Source organism: Patella vulgata, chromosome 4 (assembly GCF_932274485.2).
Source record: "Patella vulgata chromosome 4, xgPatVulg1.2, whole genome shotgun sequence".
In the NCBI taxonomy this organism is placed as follows: domain Eukaryota; kingdom Metazoa; phylum Mollusca; class Gastropoda; family Patellidae; genus Patella; species Patella vulgata.
In genome coordinates this window covers 27,306,173-27,321,982 of record NC_065882.2, presented here as the reverse complement: position 1 = coordinate 27,321,982, position 15,810 = coordinate 27,306,173, and the positions used below count along the sequence as shown (strand labels likewise).

Sequence of the window (15,810 nt, the reverse complement as noted above, 5' to 3'; positions counted from 1 at the left end):
ATCGGACGTCCATATATGTTCAAGAGTTTTAGTAAGAATCGTTCGTTCGTTCGCGGAGTTTTACGTCCACGTGATATCGTAGACAAGTTCTTGAGAATCAAATTGTCCAGTATAAGTTCAATAATAATAAAAATAACAGAATGAAACATTTCAGACAAAGAACGAATATTTTGATAATACAATTAAATATAAATGAATTAGAAATATATACATTATTTACATAAATCATTCTGTAAATGGACATGAATATGGTTATCTACCCTTATAAATACGGAGCCGAAACGACGGGTTTGTAAACTGTTTCTCGAATGGTTCGTAGACTATAGTTACAATCTAGGCCAGGGCAGATAATTTGAAATCGTGGAAAGCCTATGGATAAACCCAGGATATAGTGGAGTAGCACGGAATGACTGGGGATACCGAGGATGGGGTCAGACTAGAAAGCGGATTTTTGCAGGGATTGTAAACGTTATGATCCTTTTTGCTAGTGTTGGGGCGGTTTCTTTTTAACAGGTATCATACATCAGCCGTAGCTTAGGTGTTTGGTTACTTACTTGCGTTAGGCTGGAGACCCCACATTCCCCAGTAGCCCCCACCATGGTTAATTCGGCGCTGCAAGTTAGCAGAACGTTAAATATCGATTAGGCTCTCCCTGTCATGACCCCGAGCTTAATTTTAAAATCAAGTCCCCCAAAGCACGTAAAATGTATCAGAATTAAATTACTTTGGCCTTAAATAAGTTTGTTAGAGGGCTTTTATACATAAGGTTACCAGGAAACAAATGACTTTTCATTTTATCAGTTCACAACCGGCAACATTTATGTTTTCATCGCTAAATGGACATTGTTTAAGAACAGACATTAAATACCATTTGCTATGTAAGGCCTAATATATTATCTTACAAGCATTAGTAATATAATTTAATATACTTTTAGAAACCTCTGTAAACGTTATTCTACATGTATGTTCTTGATGTTTATTATTGTATTGTACTTTGTATTGTATGCTTTACCATACTCGTGTATATATACCATGCAGTTGTGTAATAAAGCATTATTATTATTATTATTATTATTATATTATTATTATTATTATTATTATTATGTACCAGTTTATGCAATAGGCATTCTAAAATAATAATAATAATAATTTAGAAAGGCGTTGAAAACTTTCGTGTCACCCCTTTTTAAAATGTGGACATAAACAACTGACTTTCAAATGGTTAACGCCCAAATTGTGATAAAGACATGGTTTACATTTCTACACATATTGTGTATAGGACTAATGTGGTAGTCAGTTTTACTGGGTTACTTGTTCACTGATCCATGGTAGGTTATTATATAGACTGTTTAACATTTACAGGCCTTATATACTGTACATACTGGCCAACCCGGAGTTATTTAGCACACTTAAAGTTACATACACGCACAGTATTGCCTAGAAACCCAAAGTAGCCTTATACTAGCAAATTTGGGTTGAGCAGCTTTTGCAAGTAAGCTTACCTCTGTGTGTGTGTGTGCAATCTATGTAAGGAATGTATGCAATTGGGGCACTAGCTTGCTGCTCGAACTATTAAAGTGAATACACAGTAAGTATTCAGTACACAATATAGGTAATGCCTTTTCGTTGTTTTATGTAATGGCGATTATTCCAGTAGATTGGACTTGAAATGAAACGTAATCGGTTTATAATTATAATAAAACTTATATGGTTAATTGGTAGTAGTCAAAACTTGGCCGAAAAGTATGAAGACTGATTATAAAGACATGTGAGTCAGTGTTAAAAATATGTAACAAAGTTACAGAAGTTAAAACCATATACTGAGTGAATCTCTGGAGTTACATTACTGTTAACGACTAACAGCATCACAGGAAGGCGTGCAACCGGGCATTGTCTAGCATTGTATTATTAAATGTGAATAAGTATTCTTAATGGTCTTACTATTAAACTTAAACAGAATATGTCTAGGTTTAAAGTTTACCGCTGCTCTAGTACATAATATAATGTTTTTAATTTCATATTTACATTATGTTTTACAAACGTGTAAGGAAATGATATGTACAAACACCGTATGAAGCTATAGCTATTTATAATATATAACTGGAAAATTAATTACAATGAAACAGTTCGTTTTATAAAATTATTGTGTAGCATGTGCAGAGGGTTATTTGAGGGTTAAGTCTGTGTTGTAGACTATATACTAATATAGATTATTGTTATTGCTTGATCAGTGGCGTATTTGTTCTTATTCCACTCCCCACCCCACAGACACAATCAGTATGACCTCATACACCCACCTTTTGGATCGTTAATAAGACGCTCCCTAAAACTACCAAACTAATGTTGTTTTGGTGGTATTTAACCTTAAAAATGTGCTGGTTGATGGCTATCTCTCGATACATTTAATATTAATTTAAGTTCTTTAAAACGTTTGTGCATCCTATTTCGGAAATCCTAGAACCCTGTATACGCCACGTACTGTGCATGATCAGTAGGCATATAACTCCCACTGTCTCCCAGGGTGTGGGTGTGAAGGTGGGTGGCGGGGCTCTACTAGCAATCTCTACAGTACCTGCCTCTTCTACATTGTCTTCAGCAATTTTTCCACACCACCTCCATATTCCTGAAGCAATGCCCTGGAAATCCCTCTTTGGCCATTGCTGGATTTACTTATGATACTTGTCACACTTGAGCTTTTGATGGAGTGTGTCTATTCCTTCCGTTCAATCAAATCTCTCCTAATACAGCAACATGACAGTCCTTCGTTTAATCTGGGGTCTTCCCTAAAACTTTGGACACTGAATTGGTATTTAAAACGGTGAAAGTATTGTTCGTCTCCAAACAGTATTGTTTACATTGTAGCTTGTCACGCAATTAGCTTTTCTGCAATATTCTGTAATGCACTGATTAATTGGGCATACTAAATTTCGTGAGCCATGACGTAACGTTATGTAAACATATGTGGGTCTCTGTTTAAACCCGAATGACATTGTTACGCAGTTAGGCATTGGTTGTTAATCGGACTATTGACCAGTCATAATTTGGAACAGAAATTTGCTTTCATTACGGCAGTGCTTGAGTGGGATTAGGTATAATCAAACGAAACACTGCGAGGAGCATGCACCACCTCCAGTAATATCATTTCTACCTCTTTTACATCTACCTCCTCTACACCACTTCCGGTAATATCATTTCTACCTCTTCTGCATCTACCTCCTGTACACCACCCCGTCACCTCTGATATATTTATTTCATGTACACCACCCAATCACCCATGTATCAACCCCCTATACACCATACCGTTCACCCATGTTATATCTGTCTTATTTAATCCCAATAAAAAAGATAGGTTGCCAGGCAACGAAACATACGCCCACAGCAGCTAAATCGTCCGAGCGGTCGACAAGGGTTGTCGCATATTTATTCCTTTGTAGGTAATTGGGGGCCTTTACAAGACAGTTCCATACAGATCAGATTATATTTTTTGCTGTTCGAGGGTTCACAATGTTCTACAAATTGAAACAAGTGTCTCAACTCTGGAAGTAATCTACAGAAATTGTTGAAATTTGACAGGCTTTTTCGTTTCACAAATTTAAATGATGCATATAAATTTCATACATATCGGATGATAACTTTCATCAATCGAGCATTAACAAGGTTGAACAAAGTCAAACAAGGGCAATAACTCTAGAAGTAATAAACTGAAATTCAATAGGATTCTTCTCTTTACTAATTTAAATGACGCCCGTAAATTTCATACAGATCAGCATATAACATTTGGCATTAGAGCTTTCACAAGGTTCAACAAAGTGAAACAAGGGCCATAACTCTAGACATTATAAACGGAAATTATTGAAATTAAATAGGCTTCTTCGTTTCACTAATTTAAATAATGCATATAAATTTCAGAAAGATAGGATGATAACTTTTGGGGTTAGAGCGTTCACAAGGTTAAACAAAGTGAAACAAGGGCCATAACCCTAGAAGTAGTAAACGGAAATTGGTGAAATTCAATAGGCTTCTTCGTTTTCCTAATTTAAATATTGCATATAAATTTCACATAGATCCGATGATAACTTTTGGCATTATAGCGTTCACAAGGTTCAACAAAGTGAAACAGGGGCCATAACTCTAGACTTTATAAACGGAAATTATTGAAATTAAATAGGCTTCTTCATCTCACTAATGTAAACAACATATATCAATTTTAAAACAATTGGATGATAACTTTTGGCGTTAGAGCGTTCACAAGAAATTGTGGACGATGGACGGACGGACGGACGGACGGACGGACGGACGGGGGCGACGGCAATATACGTCCACATTTCTATGTGGGCGTATAACAAAAACAGTTGTGTTTCATTTCTAATCTACTATTCCTCTTTTATTGCCATTTTTAATATAATCTATGTCACAGATTAAACCAGTATATTTTGTTTTATCAGTGACGCCATGGACCGTGTGTATTAACTAGTTTAATTATAAGATCCATTTTAGATAATTTAGACCAGCTTTTCTACAGTTGCTATTTTCTGCAACTTTAATGGTCGCCGAGCCGCAGTGAAGCATTTCATGTTTTTACTCTGTGTTAAAACGTAGAATATATTTAACAGTTGACCGATCCCTTTCAATACCTTATAATCTCATTTTTATAATCAGTCGATATTATACTGGATTATGGTAATATGAAATCAGACAATTGGACGGAGAATTAAATATCTCCAAGGGTGGTTGTTAAAACTGAATTATTTGAAACTGTATAATCATTGTTGATATTTTGTAGAAATGGATAAATACATGAAGCACAAGTTACCTACATGGTTACAACCCGTGTTTAAATCTCAGAGAACCCAGACTGTTGAACAGGTACCAGCACCAATGAAAGAGTTGTATATAAGATCTGGATTTCGAGTGATGAACCAACCATGGAGTTATTATTTACTTAGTTTATTTAATTGGCATAATGAAACTCTAAATGTGTGGACACATCTTGTGTCATTCGTTGTGATATGGAACTACACAGACCATCTTGGTGAGACTTTCGATCTGAAAGGTTCGAGTGCTGGAGCTGTTATTCTTGGATATTCCATTGGAGCTTTATTACTCACTCTTCTCAGTTCCGTCGCCCATTTGTTCCACGCGAAATCATTAAAGCATCATTATCTATTCTTTGCTCTAGATTATATAGGTGTGTCTTTATACTGTTTTGGCTGTGGTATATTAACACATTATGTATTCAGTCCCAGTGAAACATTCCTTGTTTTGAGAAATACCTACATTCCAGTACATTTCTTTCTGTGTTTTAATAGTTTCTTATCTTGTACTGTAGCTAAATTATATTTTCACGGCAACAAGCGGAAGATGATAATGGTATCAGGATGTTTTGCCCATACCCTGTGGTTGTTAATACCTATATTTGCCCGATATTATTATTGTATAGTAGACACGTCATGTTCCGTGTTATCATTAAACCACCTTGTTGCAATGTACATCTGCCTGATGGCGACTAGTGTAGCGTATGTCGCCCATCAACCCGAAAAATCAAACCCTGGAGCGTTCGATATTATTGGACATAGCCATCAAATATTTCACATTTTTGTGTTTTTTACAATATTGGCACAATTTAACGCCATGACCTACGAACTGGGTATGACCAAGTCAGTTAATGAAGACCTGACAGTCAACCACGTCTATACTGTTCACATAATTTTAATAGTTATGGAAATTACAGCAGTTATATTTTTATTACCTCAGCTAAACAAGAAAGTTAAAGATATAGAAAGTTGTGCCAGTGTTAAACAGAACTAAATAATTGTGCGTGATTTGGATCGGCTAAATAACTGAGGCACAAAAAAAAAAGAAATTCTACAAACGCTATAATAAAATTGTAAGAAATGCATATAATTACAGCTATCTCTATACGTATACTGAATATGACTAGTTCCATCAAAAACAACATTATCCATCTAAACTAAAATGACCTAAATAACACGACAGATGATTAATTTTCCCCAGGCTAGCTGTAAATTAAAAAAGGGTGTAACTTGTATATTCAAACTTGAAATTCGATCTGTATATTATTTATTATTTAAAGCGAGTGGTAGCACAGTTATAATTCAATAACGTATCTTGAATGTTTTGTACTTTTTACAGTTAGAGATAGGTGGACGCACTAGAGGCTTGTGGACGCTCTAGAGGCTAAAGTTAATATCTGATTGACTTTAAATTTATACACAGTGTTTAAGGTCATAAGACGAAGAAACTTTTTGGTTTTCAGCGATTTCCGATAATTACTGCCGGAGTTATGACCCTTGATCACTTTGAAAAATCTTGTGGGCGCTCTAGAGGCTACAGTTAATATTCGATTGACTATAAATTTATACACAGTGTTTAAAGTCATGAGACGCAGAAGCCTAGTGATTTTCAATGATTTCCGATAATTACTACCGAGTTATGGCCTATGAATACTTTGAAAAATCTTGTGGATGCTTTAGAGACCAAAGTTATCATCTGATTGACTTTTGATTGATACACAGAGTTTAAGGCCTTGAGATAAACAAGTATATTGGTTTTCAATGAATTTTGATAACTTGTACAGCTAAATCCATTTTATTAAATGTTTCGTATACAAAACGTTAGCATGGGGCAGAACTAAAAGCCAAACAAATTCTAATAATTACTTAATGAATTGTTACTCTTAATCAGATTTTAGTGTATTATAGATGTTTCATTACCGACAATAGAAAAAATATGCGACAACTCTTGTTGACTTCACGGACGACTTAGCTTATGTGAGCGTATGTTTCGTTGCCTGGCAACCTATCTTTTTATACTTTCAATAGCCTACACTACAGAGGATCTGAAAAGTTGTACTCGAAGGTTGTGTCAGGGGTCGTACGAGCGGCTTTTGACCCTATGACGTCAGACATTGATTAATCAATCAGTTGACGTTTCTAGTGGTTTACCCACAGTTCCGTGCATAGCACGCCAAGAAGTCGCCGTGACAGACCGTTTCATTGGCTTATCCCTCACTTCAACCAAAGTCCCGGTAATATAACAACTCTTGCAGATCCTAGTGTAGTAAAGACAAGTAAAACGAAATTTTAGACTATAAAAAACGAAACGAAATATGGTCTGTGTTTTTATCAGATTGTATTGTGCGTGGTTATTTTAACCGAAAATCTCTCAAATTAGTCTCAAGTCCGTCTAGCCCGGCCAGCTAATTTCTGATTACTGTTCTTCGAATTCCAACCGTCATCTTTCCCTTCAGGTAATTATCGCCAAATTATAACTTTTCACCGATAGTTAAATTAGTGGAAATAACCCGAACAAATAATCGAATATTTTACCTTATTGTTCATTTGTCGACCCATTTTCTATGATGAGACGAGAAGAGGCATATATAATTAAATAGGGGGCTATGTAGATGTTACATAAGTATAGGCAGTCTATATACCAGTATGTAACTATAACGATATTTATTCATCTATTTTCCATGACAAACAGCTGTGATATAAATTAAACATTATGCAAAATAATATACACGTATTCGTGAATGCTTAATATTAGATTTAACAATATTTTATATATATATATATATATTTTCTGGAACCTATATTGTTTATTTTCTTTGACTATTTTCTTATATTCTTTACATTATAAAATATATTTTGTGTGTTGTATACAGTTTAACGGGTATGACTAATAAGTTTAATCATAAAACATATAACCCTGAATAAAAACCCTATTACACCAGCAATATTTGTATCAAACCTTACTTTAATCAGTCTGCCGGATTTAGATTATTTCCTGGAAAAAGATCCCACCAAAGCAAACTTGGTCTCAAATGAAAGGTGGGGTCCGTAGGTACTCCAGAAAAAAATGACCTAACATGATCACTTGGGGAAAAGTTTTGGGGCAGGGTCAGAGGGCAAGGTCGAACAATTAGAAAAAAAGCAGCCAATATCTCAAAAACTATCAATGTTAGACCCTATAAATGTATTATCAACATATGGGAACTCTATATCTCTGAGTCGGATAGGACAGTCTGCATCCACCTATGACGTCACATGAACAACCAAAGCACACATCTTGTCAAAACTACAAAAAGTGATAACTTAGCTCAGAATAAAGTAATCTGAATGAAATTTTCAATATTTTCATTTTGCATTATCTTTTTTTGAACCATCAAGCACGAACGACCGCTCTTATCTAAATCTTACATAATGTATCTTTAATATTTAATTACTAAACTACTGAGGCAGAGAGAGAGAGAGAGAGAGAGAGATGGGGTTGAAGATCTGCCTTGGACTTGTCCCAATTTTATCAATTTTATTTCAATAATGTGCTTGCGTGTAGGGGTCTTTATCAGATATCAGAGAGAGAGAAATGGGGTTTAACGTCCACTCGACACAAACTAGGTCATTTCGGGACTAACATATAGTTTTTAATTTTATTTCAACAATTCGCTTGCGCATAGGGGTCTTTAGCAGTGGGAGGAAACCGGGGGACCCGGTGAAAACCCACGAGGTTGGACAGATGACCCTATTCCTTGTCACGTACAAGCCGGGAATCGAAACCACGCTACTTGACTCAATGACAGACCCCTTGATGCAACGCGCACGCGTTAACACCCCCCCCCCACACACACACACCAAATTACTAAGATGTCCACGTATTATTATCGTTGAATGTACGTATAACCCTTTCGCTTTTTCCTCATTTGTTAATTTGTTTGCTTGATAATCAGTGAAATCTTGTCGAAGCGTCGTGTGTTATATTATTATACAGATTTCTCATTTTGTACTTATGGACTTAAATGCCAGTGCCTGGGCAAAGTTCCACTCAAGAAGCTTTAATGACGTAGGGGCGGCATGGCGTCATTCTGGTGTACGTCTGATGTGAAAAAAAGAAAATATATATATAATATTTTTTTGGGAAAAATCCTTTGCCTGCTAGTCAACAAAATAAAAGGTCCGAAATCACATGACTTTTTGGTCTGAAGAAATTCTGCATTGTGCGATTGTTTTCGGTTAATTCATTTAATTAATTTTTCGAGAACTGATATCTTTAAATTGACTAATGGATAAAAAAAAAAAAAAAATTCAAATCAGTAATAAACAGTGTCTAGCGGCACTCTAAGACTATAATCACTCTGCTGTAGGGGCTATAATTTTTTCGTGCCTTATCAGTATTTGTTTTATCAGATTTCGGGACGTAAATTTCTGTGAATGCAACCGGTTGCGCTTAGATGGAGATTGACTTGAATTTATTTTGCGAAACCAAAGGTCGCTGTATTCAATGAATGAATTAGCACTAGCGAGAAAAGAAATCCGAAGAAATTGTGGCTTCAGACTACCGAAATTACCAGCCGCAGCCCCGAGAAGTTAAATCGGAAATTTTATCGGTCATTTCATTTCTGCCTCCTCTCCCGAAAAAATCGAGAATTCAGGTGGGCACATCATAGTGTGATTTCGGTTAACAAAATTAATGCCATATTTTGGAATATTTTTTAGTTGCTGCACTAACGGACCGGAATGACAGGAAAACTCGCTCCTGGCCGTCTAATTTTCTCATAGTCCGGACGCGCCATGTATGATCGCAGGCCGCGATGGAATTTGTTCGGGCATCTCATTTCTCCACTCTCTGAAGCTAGGTCTAGATTCAAGAAATATTTGCAAATCATATATTTTATACAGGAAAACAATACACGGTATCATTGCGACACAACATGAAGATTAAAAGTCGACAGATCCAAAACTCCTCCTATTTACAGGACAATAATTGACGAAGTTTCATGAAATAATGTTTTATAAGTCACATTTAATAATTGATTTCGATTATTGTTATATGCATAAAGCTTTGTCTTGTTTATATTTCATTTGAAGCGAAGTCATGACATTTTAATGTGTATGTAATATATATTTTAATCCTGGCAGTATCGATGCGTGATTTGCATTTTTAGGAAGATATCAAATTTCTCACGGCTGAATCCACCCCTGTATTCAGAATAATTATTTAACATTAAATTAAGACAGGGGCGTGCTGGCACCGAAGGGGCCGAAGGCAACCCCCACGCCGAATGCGCGCCCCTGGGGTTCTCCCCCCAGAAAATTTTTGAAATTTGACAACGGGAAACGCGTTTTGCAAGCACTTCTGGGAGAAATCTAGGTATCATATTTTCCAAATTTATGCTGCTATTTTGACTATAAGACATACTACTGTACTACACAAGACACTCATGACAGGTCTGCTTAATATAATGCTAATACAATGTATTTCTATCCAAATAATAAATTGCATATCGAGGCATGATTACATGTATCAAAGACCATTTCACCTTAAGGTGACAGACATTTGCACGTCAGCATAATATATTTTACTAATCGTTGTGTATGTATGATTTTTCGCGTGCGCACTCTCAATTTTTTGAGGGGATTCCGCGTGAAAATTAGAGCTCTCAGGGGGGCCCGCTTATACGGGTGGACTTATTGTTTAATGGGGGCCTGGGAGGACACCGTCCCCCTAAACTCCCTGCCAGCACGCCCCTGAATTAAGACATCAAAATACAAACGCTAGAAAATATCTCGGTGTGAATTCAGTCGGATTAAAAACTGGTCCATCAATTTGGTTCCCGGCAAATAAAGACAGCGACTACCTTGTAGGGTGTCGCATAGATTGGTGGAATTGAGTCATTTTTGGATAGGTATTCGTATTAAAGATCCCACTTCACAATATTATAGTTTACAGGGGAATAATGTAGCGCGAGTATCACACTAGGTCTTGAATTGAAATAAATGCAATATTCTACAATCCGTTTTAGTTTGCTTGATAATAATATTTTCAATTCTATAACTATGTGGAAATTAGGACCTACATGATTTAATATAACTTAAAAAATTTGTTATTTATATCTTTAGCCTACATGTGGTGCCTTTCACGTAAAACAAGTTTCCTCTGGGATAATAAAGTAGGCTATTATCTGATTCTCGTTTTTAAAAAAAAGGTTTTATTCACTGCACACAACCAATTAAAGATACATTATGGGAGATTTTAATAGAGAGTTGGGCATTCTTGCTATAACAGTTCAAAAATAGATGATGAAAGAGGAATATATTGAAAATTTCAGTCAAATTACCGGTACTTTATTCTGAACCAAGTTATCACCATTGTAATTTTTGACTAGAAATAGGAGTCAACTCTGTCTTCGCCTACATAATCTCGATTATCAAGTAACGTTTTCAATGGCTGTGGTGCCGTTACAGATCAGTGTACCGTTAGCCTAATCGGTTTGAGACGGGGTTGCAATTCAATTCGTATCACATTTATTTTTACTACAAATTAAAAATAAGCCTTTTCATATATAGATAAGAAGTGAAAGATTGAAAGGAATGGACCAAATCAATGAGGCATAATTATAGCCGACTTCTTGTTAGCCTGCGTGTACTCTTGTAGGCTATTGTAACTGGTGGTAGGCCTACGTAACTCCCGAAGCAGACAAATAGGAAACAGTGATCCAATGGGGCTGCAATTCAACTGGGGTGATGTTAGCTGCGATGTTTATCAATTTCCATAATTTTTTCTGTAAACGCAAGCGACAAAAGGGCGTATAATACCGACATCCAAACTCTCATTTTAATCACAACTAAACATAATATCAAGGCCGTCTATATCGAAATTTCAATCAAATTGACTGACATGCGGCCTCGCTCAACAGCGGCCTCGCTTCGTACACTCTATCATTTAGCCTCGATCTAAAATTTCCGAGAGTATGACGTCAACGTAACGGTTAATCTCCGCTTACGACGCCATGTAAAAATTTAATCAATCAATGAAATCCTGTTTAAATCCAAGCGACAAAAGGGCGTATAATACCGACATCCAAACTCTCATTTTAATCACAACTAAACATAATATCATGACCGTCTATATCGAAATTTCAATCAAATTGACTGACATGCGGCCTCGCTTCGTACACTCTATCATTTAGTCTCGAACTAAAATTTCCGAGAGTATGACGTCAACGTAACGGTTAATCTCCGCTTACGACGCCATGTAAAAATTTAATCAATCAATGAAATCCTGTTTAAATCCAATCCGTAGGTGATTTTGTTGATTTTGTGCTTGTTGTGTAAATAAAGATCTAATTTATAATTTCTATGACATCTGAAGCCTAAATAAAGATTTGCAATAATCAGATTTAGCTTTTGCATAATGTATGTTTAATTTTAATGTTTTGGGTTAACCAATATGGCCTCACCGGCATTAGGTCAGATTCGATAAAGAGCTGATAGTTCTCGCTATAATAACTACACAATAGATAATGCAAACAGAATATGCTGAAAATTTTCGTCAAATTGCTTCACTTTGAACCAAAATATTAGCGATTCAATTTTACGCTAGCCTCGATCGTCATTACTAACGTTTGTAATAAACAATGTGTCGATTATCCACTTTTACGTTAAATCATCCATCACAAAACGTATTTAAATCTACTTATATCGCAACCATCCGATGGCATCGCGAGTTGATTATGGTCTGGATAAGTTAATTAATGTCTAATCAATAATTTAGATAACATTTCAGGCCTAAAGATAGACCCGCAATAGGAAGATTTAGCTCTTGTGAAATGCATGTTTAGATAATGAAACATTTAACGGCCTTCTGTCACGGTGTCTGCAAGGGGCAGTGTCCAGTCATTCGTATAGGACGGAAAAGCGAAGCCCCGTGTAACGATAAAGAACCCTTGACAGTTTGAATTCGAAATAAGAGAGAGAGAGAGAGAGAGGGGGGGGGGTAACGTCCACTCGACACAAACTAGATCATTTCGGGACTAACACATGGTTCAATTTTATTTCAATAATTCGCTTGCGCGTAGGGTTTTTTTTTAGCGGTGGGACGTCATAGGTGGTCCTATGTGTTGATAATACATTTATATACAACTGGTGGTAGGTTTTTTTTGATGTCCATAGCAGTTATACAACCTCTCATGAGGTCATCATAGGTTGATATATTCGGTTCATATCAACCGCTGATGACGTCATGACAGGTTGATATATTCATATCAACCGCTAATGACGTCATCTCAGGTCGATATATTCGGCTCATATCAACCGCTGATGACGTAGATGATCGAAATAATACAAAGAACACAGAAATAATTTTTTATTCTTTTGACAATTAAAAATTGTTATGGTACAGTTTGTAGCATTCAGTACCGAAATAGACGGCGTACTTAATCGGCGTATTTAAATCGGTTATCCATAATCCATGTCTAAGATATTTCAGAATTTTCTTTCCGTCCATATTTCCATTATTTCTCCACACACTCCAAGACTTCCTTCGTAAATATTTTTGGGTACAGTCCACTTAAAACAGTCGGTCAAATCCTTCTCTGAACATACCGAAAACCTTCAATCACGGTTTACTGTCAGAATTATCGGAAAAGGTTGCCTTTTGATCCAAATTTTCTCCTGGCTTTGGATAGATCCTCATCGATATTTGCATCCACATCTTTTCCATCGTCAATATGTTGGCTAAAAAGGATTGCTTATTCGTCTGACTTTGTATTACTATCCATTTTGTTTTTGCTTTCAATTCGATTACTCAAAAATGGCGACGTATGAACAAAAACATGCACGTACATTCACGTGATTACTTCGGTGTTTTTCGCTATTTGGCGGAAACTATCGAGCAATTATCCAATCATTGTTGCCTTTTAATAGAAGAGCCCATTTAATTTAAGGGTGAAATGGCGTTGGATATGTCGGATATAAACCTACTCTCCCTCGGATTGATATGATAGAGAACACTTAGGCTTTGCCCGCGGTTCTCTATCATATCAACCTCGGGTAGGTTAATATCCTATACATAGGGTCTAACATTGATAGTTTTTGAGATATTGACGTGTTTTTTTTCTCGAATTGATCGACCTTAACCTTTGACTCTGCCCCAAAAACTTTCCCCCAAGCTATCATGATGGGTCATTATTTTCTGGAGTACCTATCTATCATTTGAGACCAAGTTTGCTTTGATGGGACTTTTTTTCCAGGAAAACACCTATATCTGTGTTTGTTTATCCGGCAGACTAGTGCTGGCTCACTTACCAGCAGACGGGGGAGTTGATTCCAGGATATTCCATCGCAGTTTCCCCTTATCAGTGGTGTAGTAATGAGGGCGTCCACTAAATACCCCCATTGGTAGTTGGATTTTGACAAAGAATAGGCGCAAACGCCGCTATGCTTATTCATGTCTCTATTAACGCACTTGGTTCAGAACCGTAGGAGAGTAAACCCAACTGTATTTCAAAATTAATAGCACTATAAGTTTTGAACACAATAACCAACATTTTACTGTTGTTTTAACATTTATTTTATAGGTATTACATGTTAGTCGTGTTCTATTACTGTTTTGTAGACTCTCATAATTTATAATGTGCCAGGTAAAATTTATGAAATGCAGAGAACAAATAGGTGAGACCTAAATAAACATGGCTGTCCTTTAAATGTTAGATAACAAGACTTCAAAACTGGGTTACACATTTTTTAGCATATTATAATTGTCATAATTCATAATTATTGTGGTAATTTTGGCCAAAACACATAATTCTCCATATTTTTTTTTTTGGTAATTATGTTAAAAACTCACTATTCTACCATTCCTGATTTCTTTTTTAAAAAAATAGTGCCGGTAATAATTTTAGTGTTTATTCAGGGTTTTGGCGTATCGGTTGCACCTTTAGTCATATCTCAGTTTCACATCTGAATAAATGGGAGACAAAATGTGTTTAGTAAATTCATCCCGATTTATTGCCACAGACTTCTAGACTACCTGTAAGTGCTTTCCCAACAATCTACAGCAAAGTCAGCAAACATCACAAACCTGATATCCAAAATGTTTGGCATTGGATCAGCATACATGTACTTAGGAAGACTGAATATGACCCAGGCCTATACCCAAGTCTCAACAAACCAGCGGCTGCCAGGCAGGATACGCCCACATTTTCGAGAGATGGATAGAGAACAAGCTAACAAGAGAGTGATTTTTCCTACAATCAAGGGCCATAATTCAGGAAATTACAATTCGATATGCGCAAATATCGAAAGGAACTGAGATCTTTGTGTTATAAACTTACATTTCAAGTTTCAACAAAATCGGATAAAAATTGTGACCTCTATAGGGTCCACAACCTTGATATACCATATTTTTACGCTATTTGAGAACGAACGGCGGACATTTTGTCTGTCAATTTTGGGCCGATTTTCACGAAATTCGAACTCAGTCGTCCTTAGGGTGTAACGGTGATATAATAATAAGTTTTTTTTTAAATCGGATAAAAATTATGACCTCCATAGGGTCCACAAGCTAAAAACGCGATTTTTCGTACAAGCAGGGGCCATAATTCAGGAAGTTACGGTCCGATATGCGCGAAGTTCGAAAGGAACCGAGATCTTTGGGTTATAAACTTACATTTCAAGTTTCAAAAAAATCGGATAAAAATTGTGACCTCTATAGGGTCCACAACCTTGATATACCATATTTTTACGCTATTTGAGAACGAACGGCGGCCATTTTGTCTGTCAATTTTGGGCCGATTTTCACGAAATTCGATCTCAACCTTCCTTAGGGTGTAACGGTGATATAATAATACGGTTTTTTAAATCGGATAAAAAATTATGACCTCTATAGGGTCCACAAGCTAAAAACGCGATTTTTCGTACAATCAGGGGCCATAATTCAGTAAGTTACAATCCGATATGCGCAAATATCGAAAGGAACTGAGATCTTTGGGTTATAAACTTACATTTCAAG

The 15,810-nt window shown here is 36.2% G+C and overlaps 1 protein-coding gene across 2 annotated transcripts; it reads left to right on the top strand.

The window, feature by feature from the left end:
• Positions 1-1,239: 1,239 nt before the first annotated feature.
• Positions 1,240-7,752, top strand: LOC126819649 (membrane progestin receptor alpha-B). 2 transcript variants are annotated; one of them, XM_050547807.2, is made up of 2 exons: positions 1,240-1,328; positions 4,784-7,752. In XM_050547807.2, exon 2 carries the CDS (start codon positions 4,786-4,788, stop codon positions 5,806-5,808), a length of 1,023 nt encoding a protein of 340 aa, XP_050403764.1. In that variant the 5' UTR covers positions 1,240-1,328; positions 4,784-4,785; the 3' UTR covers positions 5,809-7,752. The 2 variants fall into 2 exon arrangements, with proteins under 2 accessions (XP_050403764.1, XP_050403763.1); XM_050547806.2 differs by lacking the exon at positions 1,240-1,328 and adding an exon at positions 1,389-1,588.
• Positions 7,753-15,810: the final 8,058 nt, after the last annotated feature.

What these genes read in the sequence shown, in the direction of transcription:
- LOC126819649 (XM_050547807.2), top strand. Translation starts at nt 4,786, where the DNA reads ATGGATAAATACATGAAGCACAAGTTACCTACATGGTTACAACCCGTG.